Source organism: Lytechinus pictus, chromosome 3, assembly GCF_037042905.1.
Source record: "Lytechinus pictus isolate F3 Inbred chromosome 3, Lp3.0, whole genome shotgun sequence".
NCBI lineage: Eukaryota > Metazoa > Echinodermata > Echinoidea > Temnopleuroida > Toxopneustidae > Lytechinus > Lytechinus pictus.
Genome location: NC_087247.1, coordinates 80,202,490 through 80,229,211, shown reverse-complemented (window position 1 = coordinate 80,229,211; position 26,722 = coordinate 80,202,490). Strand labels below are relative to the sequence as shown.

The following is a 26,722-nucleotide window of genomic DNA, read 5'->3' as shown; positions in this document are numbered from 1 at the left end:
CATTAAGTTTGTGACGGACGGACGACATTTGGATCCCTAAGTCTCGCCTTCACCTCCGGTGGGCGAGACAAAAACAGTTATATGCACATCCTGGCTGGTATGCAAATGAGGAGACTATGATGTCATCCACTCACTATTTCTTTTGTATTTTATTATATGAAATATTCTAGTTTTCTCCTCATTGTCAAGTGATACAACGATTAATTCCTTCCTGAACATGTGGAATTAGCACTGTTTAATACTATATGGTTCATGCAAGTTGGTCCTTATTGTCAAATCTATAAAAAATGAAATATTGTATAATTCAAACAATAAAAAACAAAAGAAATAGTGAGTGATGGACATCATCGACTGACTCACCTAGTTGTGCATATCACTGTTGTGAAAAATAAGCAAAACTTTAAAATTTCATAACTTTCTTATTTTACATCCCAATTTGATGAAATTTTCAGCACTATGCTAGTTTGATTTTTCTCCATTTATTCAAGTCAGCATTTTCCTGGGGTGGACTTGACCTGTAAGAATTATCCTTTTCACATTGCATATTTAAGCCATTTACTCTTTGTGATTTTCTTTTATAATTTAATTGCCATCACCCTCTCTCTGTAATATAAAAAAAAAATTTCTTTAAAAAGGGTCTTCTGAGTACATATCTAAGAATTTTAGTAATTGTATATCAGACAAAATATCCTGAAATTTGCAGCCCATTCCTTGCTTCAGAAGTTGTTTTGAATGGGCTCTAAATCCGAATAAATTTTCATATGAAATCACAAGATTTATCCAGTAAGACACATTATCCTCCATGTCATAACAATACACATCCATATCATCCAGTAATGAATTGGAATGGTAACATACACTTTCAGGGAATTTACTAAAACTTAAAATAGATTTTAAATGCTACTCATATTATACTTCTCTCCCATCTTAATCTAATATCTGACTTACACAGTGGCGGCATCAGCTTCAATATCAACCACAAAGTCTGTTTGAAAATCATCAAGGATGTTCTCACCGACAGTTTCCTATCAAAACAGAAGATGACAAGACATTTTACTTGTCACTCAGAATTAGAAATATCCTTTGATTACACTAAAATTTGATGATCCATTGAAATATAATTGATCTCTTTCTAGAATATTCATGAATTAAAACCCATAGAGGAATACAGTCTTTTCTTCCAGATTGCTAAAAATCACATGGAATATTAGAAAAAGCAGAATATACTATTCATATACATTCCTAGTGTACTATTTGGCATCATTCCTCAATAAAAGCCAAGATACAAGATAATTTTTTTTGGTCTCTGTAAACATTTAAAAGAATTAAAAAAAACAAAAAAACATATGATCACAAATAAAGCTGAAACCGAAAAGTAAACAGATAATTACACACTCTAATTTGGCAGTGATGAAAAAAAAAATTACTTAAACATGCAAAATGGCAATCTTTTTTTGTTATTTTTTTGTTGAATATATTCCTCTTTCATCATTGATTTTGACTTATGTTAAATCAATATTGAAGTGTCTAAAGTTAAAAACAGAACAGAAAATAAATAATTGTTGCCAATTTGAGGATAATTTGTCTCACCAGTATCTTAGGATGTAAGTCACCCTTCTGAACAATGTTTGCTAATTCATCAAAGAATAGAGCAGCAGCCTCAGGTGCTTGACCACAGCTTGATTTGACCAGATCAAGAAGACCTATCACTTGCTTGAAGATATCCTGAGGTAATGATGCTAGAGCTTGCTTACCACTCCCAGAATCAATCCTTCAAATAGTTAGAGATAAATGAAAGTGACAGTTAAGAATGAAATAAGTATGAGTTATCAAATTCTTTTCATAGAATATCATGAAAATATGGTCCACAGCAGAGGTTCGCTCTTCTGGTTTACTCACATTTTAACTATGACAAATAACAACAGAAACTGTTAGGATGTCAATGTGATTTCAGTTCCATACATGCTTATCTGTGTGAAGTGAATGTGAATCGGAAAGATTTGAGTCGATGTGTTTCTTTTGGCTTTACAGCAATCAACAGTTCCTAGGTACATCATAAATATGACAATCATTTTTATTATAAAATTTATTATTTGAATTAAAAACCAGAACTAAAGTTTATCTTAAAAGTTAATTATATTTTAATGTATACATTTATTTCATGCATTTTTATTCTATTTTGTCAATACTTGATAGGGTACTTTGTAAAGGGTTTCACATTGAATAAAAATGAGAGGTGATTCAATCACTTCCTCTATACATTTAGGAATCATCACACTTGAGTTAAACTGGTCAAGTTATAGAAGTCATCCAAAGGTCATGTACCCACATTTTCCATGTGAAATGTATACACTAAACCAGAATACTACCAAACGAGTTAAAGCAGGCAACAGAGTTACAAAGATGATGCATTATTATCCTCTGAAAATGCTTTTGCATGAGAGAAAGGGTATGAAATAGAAAAAGAATTTAACTATACCCTTTCCTAGCCATGTTCTGTATAACCATTAGGGCAGCTACCACTCCCATGCGCTTGTACTTGGGACTATTGCTTGTTAGATTCTTACGAACAACAATCTGCAACTCATCCTAAAGAGAAAAGAAGAAACAGCAAAAAGAATTCAGGCTGACATTTTAACAAGTGGAGCGCCTCTGGCAGTCTCGCCTGCATTATGCAATTCAATATAGCAGCACTTTGAAAACGACTATAAAAAATTATTTTAAACAAATACCGCTTACATGGCCAAAGTTCATTGACCCTAAATGACCTGAAAACTCAGGCAGGGTATTTAGTAATACTTCATTACCCTTATGTCCAAGTTTCATTAGCTAGGTCAATATACTTTTTAAGTTATGATGACATTTCAAAAACTTAACCTGACGTTAAGATTTCGATGTTGATGCCGCCGACATTGTCAGAAAAGTGGCGCCTATAGTCTCGCTCTGCTATGCAGGCGAGACAAAAGTCGAACCAAAGATCGTGGGTTCGAGTCCACCCCGGGCAGATGACTGAAGCCAGTGCGTTGTGTGTAAACGTCTCTCCCCTGTTTCATAGATGCAGGCTATGATACAGTGGAAAACACTCCGTCCCTCGGATAGGACATTAAATAGAGGCCCCGTGTAGAGGAGAATCACCACTTTTGCATGTTAAGAACCCACTGCACCATTCGAATAAGAGTAGGGGGAAACCCCGGTGTAGTGGTCCACCTGCATTCCCCCAACCAGTTATCGGGAGGAGAGACCTGCGGGTCACAGTTCTGTGTGCGCGCCCTTGTAGGCGACACAGATCGGCTGGCTCCTCCAATGCGCCTTTGAATGTCTTTGACAGATATATGGAGCTATACAAATGCTGTGCATCATCATCATCTTATATAATTTGTGTAGCATGATAGTGGTCATTTTCAATTTTGCTTAAATAAATTATCAAAGATACTTTTCTAATTTCAGGGGCTTTATATTTTCAAGTAAAACATGAACTGATTCTAAATTTTAGATTATAAAATAAAAGAAATATACGTATAAACGTTATTTTTTAGTTTTTCTTTTTTCTTCATAATATGTATTAACAACACATTTTATCAAGGAGCAATGCAACAGTCACTATGATCTTGATCATTGGTTAAGAACACTACTTACTTGGAGTGTAGATCCAGAGCTACCACCTCTGTATGCTAAGATAGCTAGAACTGAGAAGAGTTTTTTGACCTGGGTCATTGATAAGTTATCTAGGTAGTCAAGAACACCCTGTGAAGGTAATTAGAGAGAAATAGTTCAAAATGAGATAAGAGTACTTAGATTTACATAAATAATATTAATCGGGTCTTCAGTTTTTAAACAGACATTGAATAATAGCACTGATTTGTCTTTCTTATTTTCAATTTAAAAAAAAGTTGAATAAATGAAATTGAGAAAGTTTATAAAGTAGGGTGATGAATCTTGTCTGAAAGTAAAGATCACCAGTATGATTTTGTATTTAAATTTCTTAACAAGTGGAATGCCTCTGGCCGTCTCACCTGCATCACGCGATTCAATATAGCAGCAGTGCTGATTTTGAAAACTACTATAACTCGCACAAGATGTTCAGTGATACTCGGTTACTCTTATTTCCACGTTTTATGAACTAGACAAATACACTTATAGAGATATGATGGCAATTCAACAAATACCCCCAACGTGGCCAAAGTTCTTTGACCTTACATGACCTTTGACCTTGATCATGTGACCTGAAACTCGCACAGGATGTCCAGTGATACTTGATTACTCTTATGTCCAAGTTTCAAGAGTCAGATCCATCAACTTTCAAAGTTATGATGGTAATTCAACAGATACCCCCATTATGGCCAAAGTTCATTGACCTTTGACCTTGGTCATGTGACCTAAAATGTGCACAGGATGTTCAGTGATACTTTATGTCCAAGTTTTATGAACTAGACCAACACACTTTCAAATTTATGGCTGTAATTCAACAAATACCCCAATTTGGCCAAAGTTCATTGACCCTAAATGACCTTTGACCTTGATCATGTGACCTGAAACTTGCACAGGATGTTTAGTAATACTTGATTACTATTATGTCCAAGTTTCATGAATCAGATCCATAAACTTTCAAAGTTATGGTAATTCAACAGATACCCCCAATTCGGCCAAAGTTCATTGACCCTAAATGACCTTTGACCTTGGTCATGTGACGTGAAACTCATGCAGGATGTTCAGTGATACTTGATTAAGCTTATGTATAAGTTTCATGAACTAGGTCCATATATTTTCAAAGTTATGATGACATTTCAAAAACTTAACCTTAGGTTAAGATTTTGATGTTGATTCCCCCAACATGGTCTAAGTTCATTGACCCTAAATGACCTTTGACCTTAGTCATGTGACATGAAACTCAGGCAGGATGTTCAGTAATACTTGAATAATCTTATAGCCAAGTTTCATGAACTAGGTCCATATACTTTCTAAGTTATGCTGTCATTTCAAAAACTTAACCTCAGGTTAAGATTTGGTGTTGACGCCGCCGCCGTCGGAAAAAGCGGCGCCTATAGTCTCACTCTGCTATGCAGGTGAGACAAAAATCTTTCTCAGATTCTTTCAGAACAATAAAATATGGACTGTCCTTTCACACCTCTCAGGCTTTTACTGTCATTATCAAAAAAAGTTTTAAGTCAATGTTGGGAACTTCACAAAGCATACAGTACACCTCATTATATATACATATAATACTCAAAATTTCAATAATAAAGGAAATGCTTTCAGTTCAGTAGTACGTATGTATCCTGCATGACTCTCCAACATACATTTATCTTGGCCCTGTCTTATAAAAGATTTGCAACTGATCAGATTGGATCAAATCCCTACATGTCATAATTCATCTTAGAGGACACAACATCCATTTTAAAACAAGTCGGAGCACACAGATTTATAAGACAATGATGAATCTATACATCGTAATTTGAAAACAATTTGAGCTAACATGTACATTACAGGTGTTGGTGTCACTGGCTTTCCATAGTTGATATCTATCTTAATACACTAATTGTAAGATAAAACCAGGTTGGTTGGACTCCTTGGATGGATGAAAGACTTACTTTGATGAAAACAGCAAAAGGTGCAAGATCCTTGGTATGGGATGCTGCAAGATACGAGAGAATGTCAAGCGCAGAGTCCATCTCATCTGATAAACCACTGCCAATGTGTGTTACCAATGCTCCTACAATCTCCTAAAGATACATGTACAAAAGATAAACAGACAAGTCACAAGACTGTTCAGTGCTGAGTCCATTTCAGGTGATGGATCAATGATCATACAAATTAAGGCAAATGACATTGTTCACAAAACTTTGCATTCCAGGCACATTTGTCTCTATCAAAGATCTGCCTCTGAAGGAAGTGGTAAAAACACTCTTTAAAGATTGCCATTTGATCACGTTTCTTACAAATTAAGTGATTGAATATCAGTCCTTACAGGGAAAGATTGCATCCCACAAATTTAAGACTATTCCATAATGTGGAAATAGTTTCACAAAGATATTTTATGTTCGATTGGGCACCCAATCAAATAAATTTTCATGTAAAATCAGAAAATTCATCCTATAAAACAGATTTACATTTCATATCCTCCACAATATATCTGTTTAAAAGGGCACTCACATAACATTTAATATTGAATGATAATAGTGATCATCTCTGCAATGTAACAGAAACTTAACTATTACTCTTGAGTATTAAAGCAGAATGGATATAAAAGTAACTTCACCTTGTTTATCTTACCTGTTTACTATAAACATCAAATGCATTGAATGCCGTTTGGTAGACCTTAGATCCAAACTGACTGACTTGAGGCTCAGGCGATCTCAATAGTTTCTCTGCAATACACAGCAGTGATCCTAAATAATCTCTTATCACCTAGTGATACAAACATAAGTAATCATAAAAACAATTAATTACAATGAGTATATAAGTGATAAAACGATGAACATCACTGATAAAAACTGTTAGAAGACTTGGAATTCAAACCTTTAAAATAAATAGCTTGAAGCTTTGGTGATTATGTTCTTTGCAGAGCAGATCCCAAACATGTTTAGATGAGAAGCTACTAGTGCCAGAGACAAGACATTTTTCCTCACCCCAAAATCTTTTTTTGTCCTTGAATACACTTTCACCAGGCTGCATAAACACAATTGCTAAGTTTTCATTCTTCTACTAAATCACCCATGCACAAATATTCAACAATACAGCACTGAATGTGGACTGGTACCTTGGCATGTGAAGTGAATGTTGCTTGAAGCAGTTCTTCTGTGAAGTGTCCTTTGCGTACTTTATGTCTGAACACAGCTTCAACAGATTTCTTTCTATTGGCCACAGCATGAGATATGAGAAGTACAAATATATCGAGAACCTTGTGACCGACTGCATCAGATACATTCTCAATAGCCTAAGAAGGAATGGAATACAAATGATTATAAATCTCTATCAAACATTATTATGGTGATAAACAAACACACACTTAAATGTTACTTTCAATTGCCAGGTTTAGTAATCTCATTGGATAGTACCATTGTCAAATTAAACCTTTTCATTACACTTAAAGAACAAATCCACCCCAAAAGAAAGTTGATTTGAATAAAAAGAGAAAAGTTCAACAAACACAACATACTGTACATCTCACCCATTGGTAAGCCATAATTCCTGTAGTAGTCATTGAATAATTCAAACTTTATTCTGCAAGTTTCTTAAAATAAAACTTTCAAGTCTCTGATTAAAGTCCACCCCAACAAAAAGTTGATTTGAATAAAAAGAGAAAAACCCAACAAGCATAACACTGAAAATTTCATCAAAATCGGATGTAAAATAAGAGAGTTATGACATTTCAAAGTTTCGCTTAATTTCACAAAACAGTTATATGCACATCCTGGCTGGTATGCAAATGAGGAGACTATGACGTCATCCACTCAGTATTTCTTTTGTATTTTATTATATTTGTATTTTATTATATTTGTATTTTATTATATGAAATAAGAAATATTCTAATTTTCTCCTCATTGTCAAGTGAAAAAGTGATTAATTCCTCCCTGAACATATGAAATTAGATATACATGTAGTTCAGTCAAGTCGGTCCCTATGGTCAAATATGTAAAAATTGAAATATTGTACAATTCAAACTATAAAAACAAAAGAAATAGTGGGTGATGGACATCATCGACTGATGCATGTCACTGAGTTGTGCATATCACTGTTTTGTGAAAAATAAGAGAAACTTTAAAATGTCATAACTTTCTTATTTTACATCCGATTTTGATGAAATTTTCAGTGTTATGCTAGTTTATTTTTTTTCTATTTATTTAAATCAACATTTTGCTGGGGTGGACTTTACCTTTAAGTTCAAACTGGGGTAAGTTGAGCCAGCCAAAATGGGGCAAGTTGAGCCATCGTTATTCTTATAGTAACGTATATAAAGAAACAAGTGGAATGCCTCTGGCGGTCTCACCTGCATCACGCGATTCAATATAGCAGCAGTGCTGATTTTGAAAACTACTATAACTCGCACAAGATGTTCAGTGATACTTGGTTACTCTTATTTAAACGTTTTATGAACTAGACCAATACACTTACAGAGATATTATGGTAATTCAACAAATACCCCCAACGTGGCCAAAGTTCATTGACCTTACATGACCTTTGACCTTGATCATGTGACCTGAAACTTGCACAGGATGTTAAGTGATACTTGATTACTCTTATGTCCAAGTTTCACGAGTCAGATCCATAAACTTTCAAAGCTATGATGGTAATTCAACAGATACTCCCATTATGGCCAAAGTTTGTTGACCTTTGACCTTGGTCATGTGACCTAAAATGCGCACAGGATGTTCAGTGATACTTGATTACTCTTATGTCCAAGTTTTATGAACTAGACCAACACACTTTCAAAGTTATGATGGTAATTCAACAAATACCCCCATTTTGGCCAAAGTTCATTGACCCTAAATGACCTTTGACCTTGATCATGTGACCTGAAACTTGCACAGGATGTTCAGTAATACTTGATTACTATCATGTCCAAGTTTCATGAATCAGATCCATAAACTTTCAAAGTTATGATGTTAATTCAACAGATACCCCCAATTCGGCCAAAGTTCATTGACCCTAAATGACCTTTGACCTTGGTCATGTGACATGAAACTCATGCAGGATGTTTAGTGATACTTGATTAACCTTATGTATGAGTTTCATGAACTAGGTCCATATATTTTCTTTTTCTAAGTTATGATGACATTTCAAAAACTTAACCTTAGGTTAAGATTTTGATGATGATTCCCCCAACATGGTCTAAGTTCATTGACCCTAAATGACCTTTGACCTTGGTCATGTGACATGAAACTCAGGGAGGATGTTCAGTAATACTTGAATAACCTTATAGCCAAGTTTCATGAACTAGGTCCATATACTTTCTAAGTTATGCTGTCATTTCAAAAACTTAACCTCAGGTTAAGATTTGGTGTTGACGCCGCCGCCACCGCCGCCGTCGGAAAAGCGGCGCCTATAGTCTCACTCTGCTATGCAGGTGAGACAAAAACCTTAACCCTAAAGCACGGTTTCCACTTTGGCGAGTTAACATCGCGAGTTATAGCGAGTTGCCAAAATGAGGCACTCGCGATAACTCGCATAAAGCTCACCATGAAACTCGGAATAACTCGCGAAAACTCGGCATGGCTCGGCGGAGCTCGTTCAAGCTCGGGACAACTCTCCTTAAAATCGTGAGCAGTTTCAACATTTTTGAACATGTTCAAAAATTTTGCTCACTCGCTGTAACTCATGCTGAACTCACCTAAACTCGTTATATACTCGCAGTACTCGCAATAACTCGTAAGAAGCTCGAGATAAACTCACAATAACTCGTAATAACTCGCCACATCCGAGTATACGCGAGTGCGTTCCGAGTTTTCAAGACCGAGATACGAGCATTGCGATCGTTTTACGAGTCAACTGGAGGTGCCCACGAGATTAGCGCGACTTTAGATCGAGCACCCCGAGTTACAGCGAGTTTCGTATGAGTTTATTCCGAGTGCGTTGCAAGTGCTCAGAGGCATGCCAGCTGAATGATAAATGTCCAGTGATCTATATTTTCCCCACATATAAATCCCTCAAAAAAGTTTGGAAATCTGAGTTTGGCCATTAATTTCTCCCAACTCCAAAATTTACAAATTGCATATTTGACATCATTTAAAAGGTCATTCAATTCTCTTTACAATGATTCCATGCTTGTTATGATCATGTCATCACGAAAAGAGCAGGATTCAAAAGTGTTGGATGAAGTCTGAATTGAAAAGCTGCAAAACGAGCAAAAAAGTTTGGAAATCTGAGTTTGGCCATTAATTTCTCCCGACTCCAAATTTTACACAATGCATATTTGATATCTTTCAAAAGATCATTTGATTCTCTTTTAAATGATCCCATGCTTGTTATGATCATGCCATCAAAAAAAAGAGCAAAATTGAAAAGTGTTGGATGAGGTCTGAAGTAAAAAGCTGCAAAACGAGCAGAAATAATCATGAAGGGTCAATACAGAACATGATTCTTTTGTCTGTGTCAATAAAGATGAAAATCCATTCAAATCAAACCCCTGCTTTTTCATTTCATAATGTTTTGTTGTGGTTTATGTTTATTTGTTGTGTGTTTGCTTGTGCAGAGGTGTGTTTGATTCCATTTGAAAGTTGATGTTAAGGTGCATGAAAACAATTGCTGAGAATCTCACTCATCATCATCATGGAAGAAAAGAAAAGTGACTTTCAATATTGTGTCATTTTGCAAATTTTGAATTTTGACCTTGCCCCACATTTCAAGGCACTGCACCTCCATGTGAACCATAATCATAACATGTAGGGTATCATTTTAAAGTAAATTAAATGATCTATTCATTTATATTAATAACAATTGATATTTACTAAAACCGAGGAGGGAGTTTTGATTAAAGTCAGATTTCCAAACTTTTTTTGAGGAGTTTATTTTAAAGTGAGAGCACATTTTAACTGACCCACGCAATGTACACGTACTTTTAAAAAGGCTGTTGCCACTGCATTATTACAACTTTCAACAAATAAGGAGAGAAATATGCCTTGATCCAAAAGATCCAAGAGTTGTGGCCATTCAGGTAGGGAAACAGCGAAAGAAGATGACATTCAAACAAGGATAGAAGAAGTGCAGGAAGAGACAATTGAAACGGAAGAAGAGGTCAATGACGAGCAGAGCCAAGGTAAAAGAACAAGACATCAAACTAGACAAGGTCCAAGTGGAGCGCCTCTGGCAGTCTCACCTGCATCACGCTATCCAATATAGTAGCAGTGCTGACTTTGAAAACTACTATAAAATAATTATTCACAAAAACACCATTCATACAATGATACAATACTACGTTCATTGACAATAAATGACATTTGACCTTGATCATGTGACCTAAGACTTGTCAGTGATACTTGATTACCCCTATATCCACATTTTATAAACTGTATATAAACTTTGAAAGTTATGACAGCAATATAGTATTAATCTCCAAAATGGCCAAAGTTCAATAACCTTAAATGACCTTTGACTTTGGTCATGTGCCCTGAAACTGGCATGAGATTTTCGGTGATACTTGACTACTCTAATATCCAAGTTGATGAATCATATCCATAAGCTTTCAAATATATGATGGTAATTCAACAAATACCCCCAACATGGCCAAAGTTAATTGACGTTAAATGACATTTGACCTTCATCATGTGACCTGAAACTCGCACAGGATGTTCAGTAATACTTGATTACTTTTATATCCAAGTTTCATGAATCAGTTCTATAAACTTTAAAAGTTATGATGGTAATTCAACAGATCACCCGAGCATCACTAAAGTTCATTGACCTTTGACCTTGGACATGTGACCTGAAATTCGCACAGGATGTTTAGTGATACCTGATTACTATTATGTTCAAGTTTCATGAATCAGATTCATAAACTTTCAAAGTTATGTTAATTTAACAAATACCCCAATTGGCCAAAGTCCATTGACCCTAATTGACCTTTGACCTTAGTCATGTGACTTGAAACTCAAGCAGGATGTTTATATACTTTAATAACCTTATGTCCACGTTTCATGAACTAGGTTCATGTATTTTCTAAGTTATAATGACATTTCAAAAACTTAAAGGTAGGTTAAGTTTTTGAAATTTTGATGTTAATTCCCTAAACATGGTCTAAGTTCATTGACCATACATGACCTCTGACCTTGGTCTTGTGACCTGAAACTCAATAAGGATGTTTAGCAATGCTTGATAAACCTTATGGTCAAGTTTCATGAACTAGGTCTATATACTTTCTAAGTTATGATGCCATTTCAAAAACTTAACCTTCGGTTGAGATTTGGTGTTGACGCCGCCGGCATCCATCTTTGAGTGCCAAAAATGTGCATATCCCGCCCCTTGGTCGTATGAAACTCTTATCACTCGCAACAAAATCTTTATAACTCGTTCATAGCTCGCTTTAAGTTGTATAAAGGTCACCGCAACTCATACTAAGCTCGGCCTGACTCGTTTCGCGCTCGGTTCACTCGTACAGCGAGCGTAGTGAACTCGATGTTGAGTCTTTTGTCACTGAAGCCAATTCCGGGAAAAAAATGTAAATTTCACGCGAGCTTGTGCGAGCTAAGGCGAGTTAGAGCTCGCGCAGCTCGCGTATGACTCGCAACTCGCCAAAGTGGAAACCTTGCTTAAATCTCCCGGGGTATTTTGATTCTTGTCATTCCCGGGGGGGGGGGGGGGGGGGTCCATTATGGCCCCCCCCCTTAAGATCTTGGCCGCCGATCACGCGAGCGACGCAAAAGTTTGCACGCTGGTAGTGTGCGATGTAATCTGCAAAGCTGTATGGTAAAATTTTCCAAAATAATGAGATTTTATCTTAAAATGAATTAATTATGCTAATTTATGCATAAATCATACTTTTTGCTCTAATTCACTAAATAAAGCTCCTAGAATGCTAATTTTTGGTAAGAATATTCTTTGTAGCATTCTTAACAATCTCAATTAAAAAAAACTTAGGTTTGGAAATAAATTTCTTATGTATTTTATTGTTTTATGAATTTCTTATGTATTTCTTTGTTTTTTTAACTTTTTGTTTTTTATTGTTTTTTCAATGGAAATCGTTCCAGACTTAATTCTGATCATAAACAAGGCAAAATTAATTAAGTTTAATCAGTAAAAGTAGAAATAATGATTCATTTATGAATTTTTGGCTAAATACACAATTTGCATTGGATTTGTACATGAAATCACATTTATGAGCAATTTTGGGTCTGATATGCACTTATATAATGTTGCGTAATGTCGTAACCGCGTACCCGGGCGTCACAAATTGGTCTCAAAATTTGTGCAAGACTTGAAAGTAAAAAGTCAATAAGCGGCGAGGTCAAAAAATTTCGCGCAGCAGATATATCGCGAAAATTGTCGAGGGGGGGGGCCATTATGGCCCCCCCCCGGGAGAATTAGGGTTAAAAAGTCATCGATATGTAGGCAGAAAGGAGCAAATTTACATGACTCCTTTTAGAGGATGTTAGTATAGAGAATTAGCAAGTGAAGACTTTAAATAAAAAATTGACATGCTGGTTCTTCCCCCATACATTTTGTACATAGTTTTTGTGGCTCAACTTACCCAATAGATGGGGCAAGTTGAGCCATTTGACATCTCTTTTTTCAAAGGTCACAATGAATTTCAGAGTGGGGGTAGAAAGTTATATATAGGTGAAAATAATTTCAGAAGAATTAAATTTTAAGGCAAGGTACTAATTTCTACAAGATTATTAATCATATCAATTCTAACATGCTTTAAAAAAGCTCAGTGTCACAACTTATGAAAACAGAATCAACTATCATCTCAATTTGCAAACCATCATGATCATTCACTAAGGGGGAAATCCATGAAGAGTATTTGCCAGTAATTTTTTTTTTAACGGACAAAGTTTCTCTCAGCCAATCACATGCAAGGATCATAAATCACTTCAATGCTCTGATGAGACCACAGGTAAAACAAATCAACATCCAAATTCCAAGATCTTAATGAATTAGTCCTAGAGCTATTTACATGATCACTATGGTAATTTACCTTCTGCCATCCATCCGCTAATACTTTGTTGAATCTCATTGTTGATTTGATGGTTTCTAGGATCAGCATCTCACTATCAACAGTCTTCTTATGACTTGATGCATTCCTGTTATCAATAAAAGAACAAGTTTAGGATTTTATAAACAAAAGTATACTGTATAATATGTTTATTCGATTATCAAATAAATTCTATTGGGAGAGAATACATAGTTTTATAATGTAAACAAATACTGACTGTCAACCAGTTCACTGCCCTTCAGAAGGAGGTCAAGTTCACATGTACTTCTGTTGGGGGAATTTGGTCAAAACGCGCACCTGGAAGGATTGTATCACATTTAAGCGCGCGGTAATTTTACATATCCGAAACGCTCTAATGTTCTGAATGCGCGATCAGCGGAGATGAAATCGAGTCATTCACTTTCAAATTTCTGTCCGAGAAAGACATTTTTTTAGTCTTGGCTTTCAACGGAGATGAACGTGTGAAAAATTCGCCTGTAAAATTTTGTGAAAACCATCAGCGATCGGGAATCATCTTCTTTTTCTCATTATGAAGCTGGAAATTCAGTCCGATTTACTTCTGTTTTGATATTTATAATGATTCTCTACGTCTTGCCTGGCCTAATATTAAATTGTCTCATTTGACATGAGCTTGAAATGAACCAATGTTTGTATACGACGAGGAGCTACGGTACCATACGTGTTTAGATCGGCTGGGCCCTAGATCTAGAGCTTTTGGTTTCAGCAATAATGAGAACAAGTCGACGTGACTCGAGCTGCTAGATGGAATTCAATTCATTCTGTTTTTCATGAGACTATTCATTAAGAGTCTTGTGGTTAATGAGCAGGATTGGGACTGGCAATAATAAAGCGCAGTGCCACAGACAGGTAGGCAACCGTCAGGATACGGTCAGATGTTACTTTGGTTCCTCCTAAAGTTGGGCCTGACGCGATGATGATGATGAGGCGACGGTCTGGAGGCAGCAGACGGAACAGGGACCGGGGTGGACTTTATACCAGTCAACTTACAAGTTCCAGTCTTTACAAGACCTAGCCTATCCGGTGAGTGCGGCAGCAGGAATAGATCTAGATTCTAACGTTGCGTACCGCTAGATTATATTACGTTGGGATAAGGCTAGAATTTTGGAAAGAAACGTAGGCCCTGGAAGAAGCCTGCTTACCGGGGTGATTTGAAACTTTATAAGGAGGGCTAAGGAGAGGGCCGTCACCACGGGAAAATACAACCTTGGACTGGAAGGCTACGAAGTGTACTGGTGGGGCCTTGGGGGTACTGCGCTTCGCAACTACCCAGGTGACCTCCAAAGGAGACTGAGATACAGCCCTATACCAACCTTAATAATCATTCATGTGGGATCCGATGATTTGGGCTGCTATAGTGCTAAAGAATGTAGACAAGCTGTAGACGACGCACTGAATTCAGCCAGAGCTCTACTGCTTTGGGACCACATATGTTTCTCGAGCATCTTGCCATGCCTTTACTATTATGCACAAGGACGAACTATCACCTCATAGGCAACTATTGACGAACGTCAGGAAATCTGTGAACAAGTATGCCAAGAGAGGATTCGGCACATGCACAATGCATCATTTATCAACCACATCTTAAACTATCATGAACACTGGTACTACAACAGAGATGGCATTCACCTGTCAGACGAAGGAAGTGACATCCTGATGTCAAGAGGGCAGGTCAATTTGCCCTCACTGGACAAGACTTAAATGAATAAGAGAGCTCTAAGAGCCCCAGGATTGGTGAGTGCAATTCCTTTAAGTTTGGTCTGGGAACAGCAAAAGAAAGACACTGGACATGCTAGGAAGAGTTGTTTAATTACACAACCCATGATATTTGGCTCTTCATATACTATTATAATGGTTTCTCATGCTTATATTGGTTCATTATCCGGTTAACCAAACGGTACCTTCGGCTCATACCGAAGAGAAAATACAAGACAAAACATTAACCTTTAATGAACGAATGAATAACACTGACAAAAAAATTCCATAATTAAGTCAATAGCAAGAAGTGCTCGAGGGTTAGCAACTGGCATTAAGCCAAACTGATATTAGGAAGTTCCAGTTTTGAATTAAGTTTTGCTATACTTATACCTTACAATGCAATCACATCTGTTATATTGGCATGGATGGACACTCGCACCTGATTGGACATGGGTAATGGCGAAAATAAACTTGGAGGTTAGCTAATGCATTCTTTCTGCCCAATTGCAAGATATACAGAAACAGTCCAATGTTTCTTTTCATGGTACGAGTGTTGCTCTGGTCAGTACTTAATTATAACATAGTTTGATGTTTGCAACTGAGTAAATCAAAGAATTGGCCGAAAAAACAAAAAACAAATGGTAATAATTCTGGGTGTTGTTTTTGGTTTTTTTTTTAGTACTTGGCAATTTCATTATCATTTCTTGAAGCATGCAGGGGAAGGAATGACCAAGAGCTCTGTGAGCCAATGGTGGGGAAAGGCCAATATTATCAGATATTTGGTAGGGGGATCCTCGTCCCAGGAAACTGGGACACTCGGTGGATCCACCATCCTCCCAGCTGGTCACTTGACTCGTGACCCGTTTCCCCCTATGTGGTTAATTCTTAGCCTTTCTCTCTCCTTCCTCTGCCGGCATTGAAATCTACTGATATTACTGCGATACACATGTTTGTGAAGCATTGGTGTAATAATTAATGGTTGATACTACGCTGATACACAAGTATGTGAAATATTGGGGTAACAATTCCCGAACGGAAATTAAAAGTTGAGAAAATGGCAATATCTGGTCTATCGTGTCATATTTCTTCTTCCAATTGAAATTACATTATTTTGAAAAATTGTTTTGTAAGACAAGGAGAAGTCTCAATGTGCTTCAAAATGTTTCTTTCAATGCATTGTAAACTAAAAGCCATACTTCATTGAGCTTTGTATGAAGGTCTTCAGAACATGGCACACAAATGATAGAAAGAAAGACAAATCAAAAGAAGTGTAGTGCTCTTTTGGTGTCTTTCTCTTTTGCTATGCCTGGCATATAATCATGTATCCATTATACTCTCATTTGTAAAATATTTGGGATGAATGTCTGTTGTTATTACTCATATATAGATTTAAATGATGCATTTAAAACACCATACCTAATCTAAGATGACCTCACCAAGGGAGTAGATACAGAGGATAGATAGATCAACTTAACCTGAAGTAGAAGACCTTACAAAGAGAGTAGATACAGAGGATAGGAAACTAAACCTACCCTGAAGTAGAAGACCTTACAAAGAGAGTAGATACAGAGGATAGGAAACTAAACCTACCCTGAAGTAGAAGACCTTACAAAGAGAGTAGATACAGAGGATAGGAAACTAAACCTACCCTGAAGTAGGAGACCTTACAAAGAGAGTAGATACAGAGGATAGGAAACTAAACCTACCCTGAAGTAGAAGACCTTACAAAGAGAGTAGATACAGAGGATAGGAAACTAAACCTACCCTGAAGTAGAAGACCTTACAAAGAGAGTAGATACAGAGGATAGGAAACTAAACCTACCCTGAAGTAGAAGACCTTACAAAGAGAGTAGATACAGAGGATAGGAAACTAAACCTACCCTGAAGTAGAAGACCTCACAAAGGGAGTAGATACAGAGGATAGGAAACTCAACCTAAACTGAAGTAAAAGACCTCACAAAAGTTGTAGACACAAAGGATAGATAATGAAATTATCCTGAAGTGGAAGACCTCACAAAGCGAGTAGATACAGAGGATAGGAAACTCAACCTACCCTGAAGTACATGTAGAAGACCTCACAAAAGTTGAAGACACAAAGGATAGATAATGAACTTATCCTGAAGTGGAAGACCTCACAAAGTGAGTAGATACAGAGGATAGGAAACTCAACCTACCCTGAAGTAGAAGACCTCACAAAACTTGTAGACACAAAAGATGTATAATGAACTTATCATGAAGTAGAATACCTCACAAAGGGAGTAGATACAGAGGATAGGCAACTCAACTTACCCCGAGGTAGATGATCTCACAAAGGGTGTAGATGCGGAAGATGGTGGAAGAGATGTGTGGAAATCCAAGTTCCTTCTTAGTTCACTGATAACCTACATTAGGGGAAAGAGTCAGAGATAAGAAAGGTGTTAAAAATTTATCATAGAAAACAGAGAAATATTTAAATTGGTAACCAGTGTTTTCACTACAGTGGTCTTTGCTGGTCAACCAATTATGACTGGCACTCATTACAAAATCACACCGCCCAGCTGGCACTATTTTCCCACTGACAACAGAAGAAATTTTTTGACTTATAACCATGCAATTATGGTTTAAGCCTGATATCTTTTTATCTAAACACTGAAATCAACTGAATCCACATGACATTATTGATGGAGATAAACTTTTCCACTCAAAAGACCACGGTGTTAACCCTAGTCTTAACATACTTATAACAAATGGTGTAATAACAACATTCAGTTACATGTATATATTTATATAAATAGTGTCATCCATAACAGATTCTTTCTTTTCTGTTTTATTAAACAAATTCATAATGCCCTAAAAATTCTGCTGATATTACTACCACTAGTCAAGTTCAAAACCTTCTTTCTTCTATATTTTCTCCTTTTATCTTTTCATTTTTCTTCCCCTTGTTCTATTTATTTTATAAAGCATTTGAATACAATGATGCCATTTCTAAATTTTGAATAATCCGACTGTTATGTTTGCAATAACTAAATGAATAAATAAAAAATAAACTCACCTCCAAAGAGTCAGTAGAAGACACAGACTGGAGAATAAACTTGATAACAACAGGTAAGTCATCTAGATCAGCAGATACAAGACTCTGTAGAGCTGAACTGCGAACCTAAATAATATATCAGACAAACATCTTTATAATGAATCAGCAACAAAAAGTGAATTGATGAAGATGTGTATCTATCCTTATATGACATTCGAAATGGATGGTGTTTAACCCTAATTCTCCCGGGGGGGGGGGGGCCATAATGGCCCCCCTCTCGACAATTTTTGCGATATATCTGCTGCGCGAAATTTTTTGACCTCGCCGCTCACTGACTTTTTACTTTCAAGTCTCGCGCAAATTTTGAGACCAAATTTGTGACGCCCGGGTATGCGGTTACGACGTTACGCAACATTATATAAGTGCATGTCAGACCCAAAATTGCTCATAAACGTGATTTCATGTACAAATCCAATGCAAATTGTGTATTTAGCCAAAATTCATAAATGTATCATTATTTCTACTTTTACTGATTAAACTTAATTAATTTTGCCTTGTTTATGATCAGAATTAAGTCTGGAACGATTTCCATTGAAAAAACAATAAAAAAAAAAAAGTAAAAAAACAAAAAATACATAAGAAATTCATAAAACAATAAAATTGATTTCCAAACCGAAGTTTTTTTTAATTGCGATTGTTAAGAATGCTACAAAGAATATTTTTACCAAAAATTAGCATTCTAGGAGCTCTATTTAGTGAATTAGAGCAAAAAGTATGATTTATGCATAAATTAGCATAATTCATATAAAATAAAATCTCATTATTTTGGAAAATTTTACCATACAGCTTTGTAGATTACATCGCACACTACCAGCGTGCAAATTTTTGTGTCGCTCGCGCGATCGGTGGCCGAGATCTTAAGGGGGGGCCATAATGGCCCCCCAGGGAATGACATGAATCAAAATACCCCGGGAGATTTAGGGTTAAAAAGCTGTTTGTAACTTATGCATGAGTTTACCTGACTTTGTTCTGAGGTACTAAGGGAGCTTGTCAAAAGTCCATGCACCATTCTTTATCGTTCTTACCGCATCCGGGTTTTCGTTTCGACTTTCCCGCCCAACGTTCCCTCGTCTTCAAAGGAACGGCCGCCATCAAAGGCCCATTGATGCCACCATTCCTTTGTTGGTCTTTCTTGCAAGTCTTAATTTCTGTCGAAAGACCGAAGAATCTATTCTAAATAGCTCCCTCTACGACCAAAACAAAGGCGTGCCTTCATATTTATTGTCGGATCGGAGAGTTCGGGTCACTGTTCTGAACTATGGTTCGCATCTATAATGGAAGTTCGGGTGCATTCATAAAGCCACAGTAGCTTAATCAAAAATCACGCACGTGTCATAAATCGTTACTGATCTTTCGAATTTGCTGCAATAACCATGAAAACCTCTTTTTTTTGCAATTGAAAGAGAGTCAATTCATGACGTTTAAGGTGGGAAAATAAGATTCCACACATTTTCCTTTCGTAGGCCCAAGCCATTCGTAGAATTCACGTCAACTTGGAATATTTATTATATACTCGCATCTGAAACAAGTGTCGGGAGCCCCCCCCCCCCCCCAAAAAAAAAAAAAGAGAAGGAAATGGAAAGATGAAATGAATATGACCGGAACAGCTTGGCACTATTAGGCATAGATAGATCAAAGATTTATTAGAAACTGTTAAAAATAGTTTGTTCAATTTTTGGACGGGCAACCATTTCCCCAGGATAACACATTGTCTCTTAATTTTCTTTATCTCCTTGTTTTAAAGAAGCGGGACCAAAAGAGAAGATGAAAAGAGGAAGAAGAAAACTAAGAAGGATAGGGAAAGAAAAGGAAGGGGAAACAGAGAGAAAATAAGAAAATAATATTGGGGTGGAGGAAGAGGAAGGGGGAAAAAATATGGAGGAAAAACAGTTGAAAGAGAAAAAAAAACTAGGAAATTTAAGAGGGGAAGAAATTTAGGATCGAGAATCAACGGGAGAGGGGGGACAAATTGAAATATGGAAATGGATAGAGACAGAAAATAAGGGGAAAGAAAAAGAGAGAGCTGGTGGACGATGGGGGAAAAATGAAGGGGGGAAAGGGAAAGAGTGAAAGGGGAACAGAGGGGAAGACATGCAGTGACGGAGGCTGGATCCGCCCCTGATTTAGATTTACATTTTATTCACCCTATCGATCCCCTCTCAAAATATGAGAGTACAACATATAAACAACTTATAACACACTAAAGTATGTAACTTCATTTAATTGGTTTAACATATTAAACGTAATGTTCGGAATTGAAGATAAATACTAAATGTGGTAACGATCTGAAAATTAGTTCGATCAGAATCCAATGAAATTTATCAACGGAGTGTTTGTATAAATGAAAAATATTTGCCAAATAGCCCTGTGAAAGAATATCGTAAAAGTGCTGAGAAATGAGCGATATAAGCACGGAATTCCATCAAATGTCAGGTATTTTTCGAGGCAATATTATAATACACTGTCCCACGTATGCTTTTCTGTTTTAGTCATCATCAGAATTATCGATATTGAGCGGCGATTTCATTATTTTACAAAAATAAGTGTATATTAATGTACTAGATCTAGATTTATGATAAATATTTCGTATCAAAATCATCATGTAATCATATTTGAAATTGCGTCTGATACTTTGTGCTGTACATGGTCTATGACCTCTCATAATTATCGATATCGTCATCACCGCTGTTACAATGGCAATCATTTTCATTTCTCTATTATAAGTATTATCTTCATAAACATTTCTATTATTTCATTATAATTTTATCTTCATAAATCGATGTGGTGGGAGAAGGAGGAGGAGAAGAAGAATTACCAAGGAGAAGCAGACGTACATGTAGAATGGGGGAGCAGTAAAAAGGGATGAGAATAATAATGAGAGATGAGGAAGAATATGAAGAGGAAAAAGGAAGATAAAGAAAAATCTTATCAGTATATTACATCATCTGATCAAGGGCCATGCTCATATAATCAATGAGAATGGAATGGTGACAAGAACTTTTCTGACCGCGATTTACCAATATAATTATAAACTTAAAAGCTTTAAATCATCATCAAGAAGGAATATAAGCGGACATAATTCAGTTAAAAAAATAAGAACTAAATGGGAGGCTTACAAGTTGCATAAATTGTGTGTGATTTTTATTTCATCAAAAAGTATGTTTCTTGGTATTATTCATTGAATGTGTGACTTTCGTAACTTTCAGTATTTTCATTTGTCATAATCACCAAGGCTACCACTACCACATTCACCTTCACCATCACCGCCACCACCACCATCATCATCATCAGTGTTGATTATCATTACTATCATCAGCAGCAGCATCATTATCGTCAACAGCAAATCATCTATGTCATTATCATAGTTATTGAAATTAGGATCATTTTGGTAAGGAAATAATGAAAGGGAATGAAAGAAAGGTTGTAGCGGGAAGGGAAGGGGGGGGGGTGAATTTGTTCTAAAGTAAAATCAATGTGAGTAGAATGTTTTTATCTATATTGCAGTGTTAATAAAAATCAGTACAATACAAGGATGCCATATGATGTTCAATAATTTAAACTTCAAATTTCAATACTTCACGGGTGAAGATATGGGGCCGTAAGCTTCGGGGTGATTATGTAGAATGATATTAACATTAGATCATTACTCTAAAATAGATGAAAGATAATTATTATTTATCATTTATCATCTATATCAGGTTGTGCACAACTGGCCTACATCAAAAGCAAATAGGGCCAAAATATAGTCTTCTCCAGCAAGAGAATTGAGCATTATTGACCTTTCAGGATTACTTGGCATTGATACTCATGGAACTGTTCTTAGTCATTGCCCAGGCCTATGATCATGAAAAAGCAAGATCACTCAACCATGTAGAGAATCATTGACAATGGCATGCTCAGCGGGTTCGCCACAGACAACAACGAATGGGAGAGGCGCTCAGAGAATAGTTCCCCATATCCGCTGATTATTGTCATAATTTCAATAGATGAACCTACTTCATAAGACCGTTGGCCCGTCCGATGGGGAATCTTTTGTACTATAATGACTATAGTGTATTAAAGTGCGTGTATACAGTAACTACCGTCCCGACTTCTTTCTTTCACCATCGTCGAGTAGCGATTAGCATGTAAAATCGCATAAATTATCTCACAAAACGGATCTAATGTTCATGATTACCAGCATCACCATAATAATTACTATTATCTTTCATATATTCTTAATTATATAAAATATAAAATTGATATTGGAGAACGATTGGAAATAGATAATGAATGAATGATGATGGTGATGATGATAACAGTGATGATGATAATGATAATTATAACTTTGAAGTGATATTAACGGACATGATAATACGAATAATAATATCAGTGATAATGTTGATGATTAAATGATAACAAATGAAGATGATTGGTATATTTTGCGGCAATGAAGCATGTATAACATGTGACGCGTTTTTCCTTTATCATGTTTGTTATAAAAGGTTTTCATATCATGATCCTGAAATACATAGATTATATTTAAATTAAAAAGAGAGAATGGATGGCCTTCATCTAATTTTGGAAAAGATTTCGCGGGTTGTCAAGTCCGACGCAGTATCAAACATGATTGCATATAAAATATATTAACTCATGCATCTTATTCATTATTACAAAGGTGCTTTAAATGGCCAGTTTTCAGGCTATAATATTGACAGATTTCGCGCTCTGATTAGGCTTATTAGATTAATGAATTAATTTAATGATAAATTGTCCCTTTTTCAGAATGCAATATCGACAAGTTTCATCTCGAGCATTGACATGAAGAGAAATAGGAAGACAGTCATAATTTTCATACGATGGAATAATGTTCTTAGAATGTCACGGTCCTACATGTATGTCAAAACTCAAAGTAATAATAATGAAACATATCAGCTCCTTTTTAACTGTGATCCATATCCACTCACAATTTTCCTACAAATCTCGAATTTTCCGCTTGCGCTTTGCGCTCGCACCAATTGCTTAGTTATATATATTCAACTTTTTCATGATTACAAAAATTGCTTAGAATTTCTATTCTTCAGGTAGAAAGGTCAACATTTTCATGATCGGGGGTATATAATGTGGTTAAAAAGACCCCCCCCCCCCCTTTGGCGAAGGCTGGATCCGCCCCTGCAAGTGTACTCACTTTTTGAGAGTCACAGCAAATATCTGTAATATGAATATGTCGTTCAAACACAAGTAAAGACCTTAATTTTTTAACGTCACGTTTTAAACGGGTCAAAATGCCCCATTTTAGTGACAACTTTTTGGTCTAAAAAGTTTTCAAGGGAAAATGTGCCCCCACCTGAAAATCTGCCACTGATTGAATACATATAAATCATTCAATTATAGACACGTGTAGTCCAGAATAATGCATAAATCAGAATGATTAATATATATATATATAATAAGCTTAACGTTTTTACTTCTACTATTTTGATCCTGTTCAAAAACACAATTCGAATTAACTTCATCGCATTGGTGCCAACCGGTGCCAACACTGAACAGTTCAATGTTCTTGCTCGTGAATAAATACTATTTTCCCAAAAGCACGAATCCAATTAATGCTTATTTAACCACATGTCTATCCCGGCTTTTGTATGAAAAAAAAAGATCAGGCTCAGTGGGATTGAAAAAAAAAATCTTACCCGCGCCTGAACAAATCACGCTTGCATTATTTAGTCTGATACTTACCCTCTCGATGACTTTGAAATATTTTGGTTGTAATTAAATCGAGTATAACATCTGTTCTATGAAACTCGATTTTGTAACATTTATTACAAAGATACTTATGAACAAGTCATATTTGGTTTACATATTATAAAGCGCCTTCTCATATTTCAATTTTACCTTAAACGTACACTGTAAGTATTTTCAAACGAAATCTATGAAAAGGGTGGAAGTTAGACTTTCATTTTGATGCCAAACAGTCTCATTATTTGGGATTAGTTGCAAACACGGTGTTCGAGTAAAAGACACATCGGGGACACATCAAAGTATCAAGACAGTTACCCGCGCTGACAAAGTGGTAATCTCCCATTGAAATACCCCCACCAATCAAGGGGTCATCCTTCTATTGAAATCCGCCACCAGTCAGACCACCTCTATGTTCAACAATAGGGTAATCTCCCAAATCAAGAATGGGATAATTTAAATCTACCTTGACAATGGGGTAAGCCAAGCTCTCCCATTAAATACAGCTAGCAATGCACTGGCCCAGGTCATTTTCAACGTCCGGCTTTCGGGGAATTAAAATGAGCATCAAATGGGTAGTTTTCTTGTTCTCGTTTTGTCCCCATACTAGAGCCTTGATTTTGGTTCTTTTCGCAATGTGTATTTTAATATGATTTCCATTATATTTCTCAGCATTTCGACATTTAATGTAGTTTAATACTTGTCTTTATAAAGAGCAATATTACACAAAACCGGTTTGGCGCAGCAAATTATAACATAACGTTCCACTAATATTTTATCAACACATTTTTAATTAACCATGTAACTTCCCTCTTTATAGGTCTACTCTTAATATTAACATTCGAGTTATATTCTTTGCCTATCATCTCTCCGTGCATTTTAATAATCAAATATATTTGGAAAAGGGATGTTTACCAGGCGAAAGTGAAGGTCCTCACTTGTGCATGAACGACATACCCTCATTAAAATACATGCTGTGAGCTTCAAAGGGGGGCACACTTGTGTAAAAATGGCATATTTACATTAACAATTGATAATGGCTCTCAAAGCGCACGGGCCGGATGCCACCCCCCCCACCCCCCCCCCCCCCCCCCCGGAATCACTACTGTACCCTCCAGGTGCAGAATATAGACCCACTGACTTCTTTTAGTAGAGGTCACAGAATAGACCTCAATACTTTTGAGAGGCCAACTATTGTTCAAAATAAATACGGCGCCTATTAGATTGTATTGTGTTAATTCGGCAGGATCTGCGCCAGCATACACTCCATCCTTCTTGATCTAGTACGCCTAATTCCTCGGTCACATTTGTTCTACGGCGGCCGTACGGCGAGTCGAAAACAGTCGTTTCAACAGTTTTTGTACCAGCTAAATATAGGTGGTTTGAATAAAAATGAATAAAACGGCTGTTTTCGACTCGCCGTACGGCCGCCGGAGAGCAAATGTGACCGAGGCATTACCATTTCCTGAACGTTTATTGACTTTTTTTGTGTGTAAAAGTATTTAAATTTTGCAAGCTATACAGAATACAGCTATACGATTAAGAGATGAAGTACAAAGTTGGAAGGGAAACTAGGCCAAAGAGGCTTTCGTATTACAAACTTTACGTCGGTAAATTATGTTTACCTTAGACACTGGGAATCTAATTTGCAATAATTTGACACACACACATTGCAGATAAATTCAGATATTTGATAGGAAGAAGAAATCAACGGCAATATGCACTACTGTATAAGTCAAACGTGAAGGTTAAAAAAAATAAGTATAGAAAAGGGTTAGAAAAATTCAAAGGAAGAAATGAAGTTGGATGAAAAAAAATGAGCCATTAAAATTAAGTTGACAAAATTAAATTATAAAATATTGTGAGTAGAACTGGAAAATTGAAAGAAATAATTAAGCCTCCCCCAACCGCGGAGCGGTTTTGAAGGGGGGATCACCATGCATAAAATCATGGTACTTTTTACGTTTTGTACGCTATTTGGGGGAAAGAGAGTGTGGAGGCTTCAGCCCAGACCCCCTTCGGTTCTGTGGCTCCTGGATGGTAATCAAGAACACTTGGTCACTTAGTACTCTAGATCACAGGGGAAATTGAGAAGAGTATAAAGACGGATCCCAGGTAAAAAGATAATATAGGTTTTCCTGTCCAATTTCATCTCAGAGTCACTTAAATGTGTTAATTTGCATTTTAATTCACGCGCTATTTTTTCCCCGGAGACATCGGTCATTCAAAGTTTAGAATGGGATTCATTAAAAGACGCTATAATTCCTTTATAAACATTCAACTCAATTCATGGTCAAGACTACCTCAAATTTGATAATTTTAATACTAATTTGTTAAGTGCTTTTGATTTCGTTTGAAGGTAAAGATGTTTGTAATGGTCTTACAAAGTAACGAAAGTACTTTTTGTTCTAAATTTCGGGCAATGAAATTCAAGAATTGTGCATTTAATCAACAATGACCGATATGACTGCTTGAGCATCCAATTTAATTTTCAAAAGTTCAAATTAATTATATTTTATTCGTTTGTTTTGCACGACATCTGTATTATGTATGAATATATAAGTTTCTAA

At 36.2% G+C, this 26,722-nt stretch overlaps 1 protein-coding gene across 1 annotated transcript in view; it reads right to left on the bottom strand.

The window, feature by feature from the left end:
- The window catches only part of LOC129258010 (Fanconi anemia group D2 protein-like), a 69,259-nt gene that overhangs the window by 13,418 nt on the left and 29,119 nt on the right, over positions 1 to 26,722 (bottom strand). Inside the window, exons 13-22 of the mRNA XM_064097786.1 lie at positions 18,399 to 18,503; positions 17,654 to 17,745; positions 13,631 to 13,736; positions 6,758 to 6,934; positions 6,271 to 6,405; positions 5,589 to 5,720; positions 3,637 to 3,744; positions 2,480 to 2,589; positions 1,591 to 1,771; positions 949 to 1,025 (exon numbers count right to left, since the gene is read on the bottom strand). Of these exons, the coding sequence (XP_063953856.1) occupies positions 949 to 1,025; positions 1,591 to 1,771; positions 2,480 to 2,589; positions 3,637 to 3,744; positions 5,589 to 5,720; positions 6,271 to 6,405; positions 6,758 to 6,934; positions 13,631 to 13,736; positions 17,654 to 17,745; positions 18,399 to 18,503 (1,223 nt within the window). The remainder of the gene's footprint in view (positions 1 to 948; positions 1,026 to 1,590; positions 1,772 to 2,479; positions 2,590 to 3,636; positions 3,745 to 5,588; positions 5,721 to 6,270; positions 6,406 to 6,757; positions 6,935 to 13,630; positions 13,737 to 17,653; positions 17,746 to 18,398; positions 18,504 to 26,722) is intronic.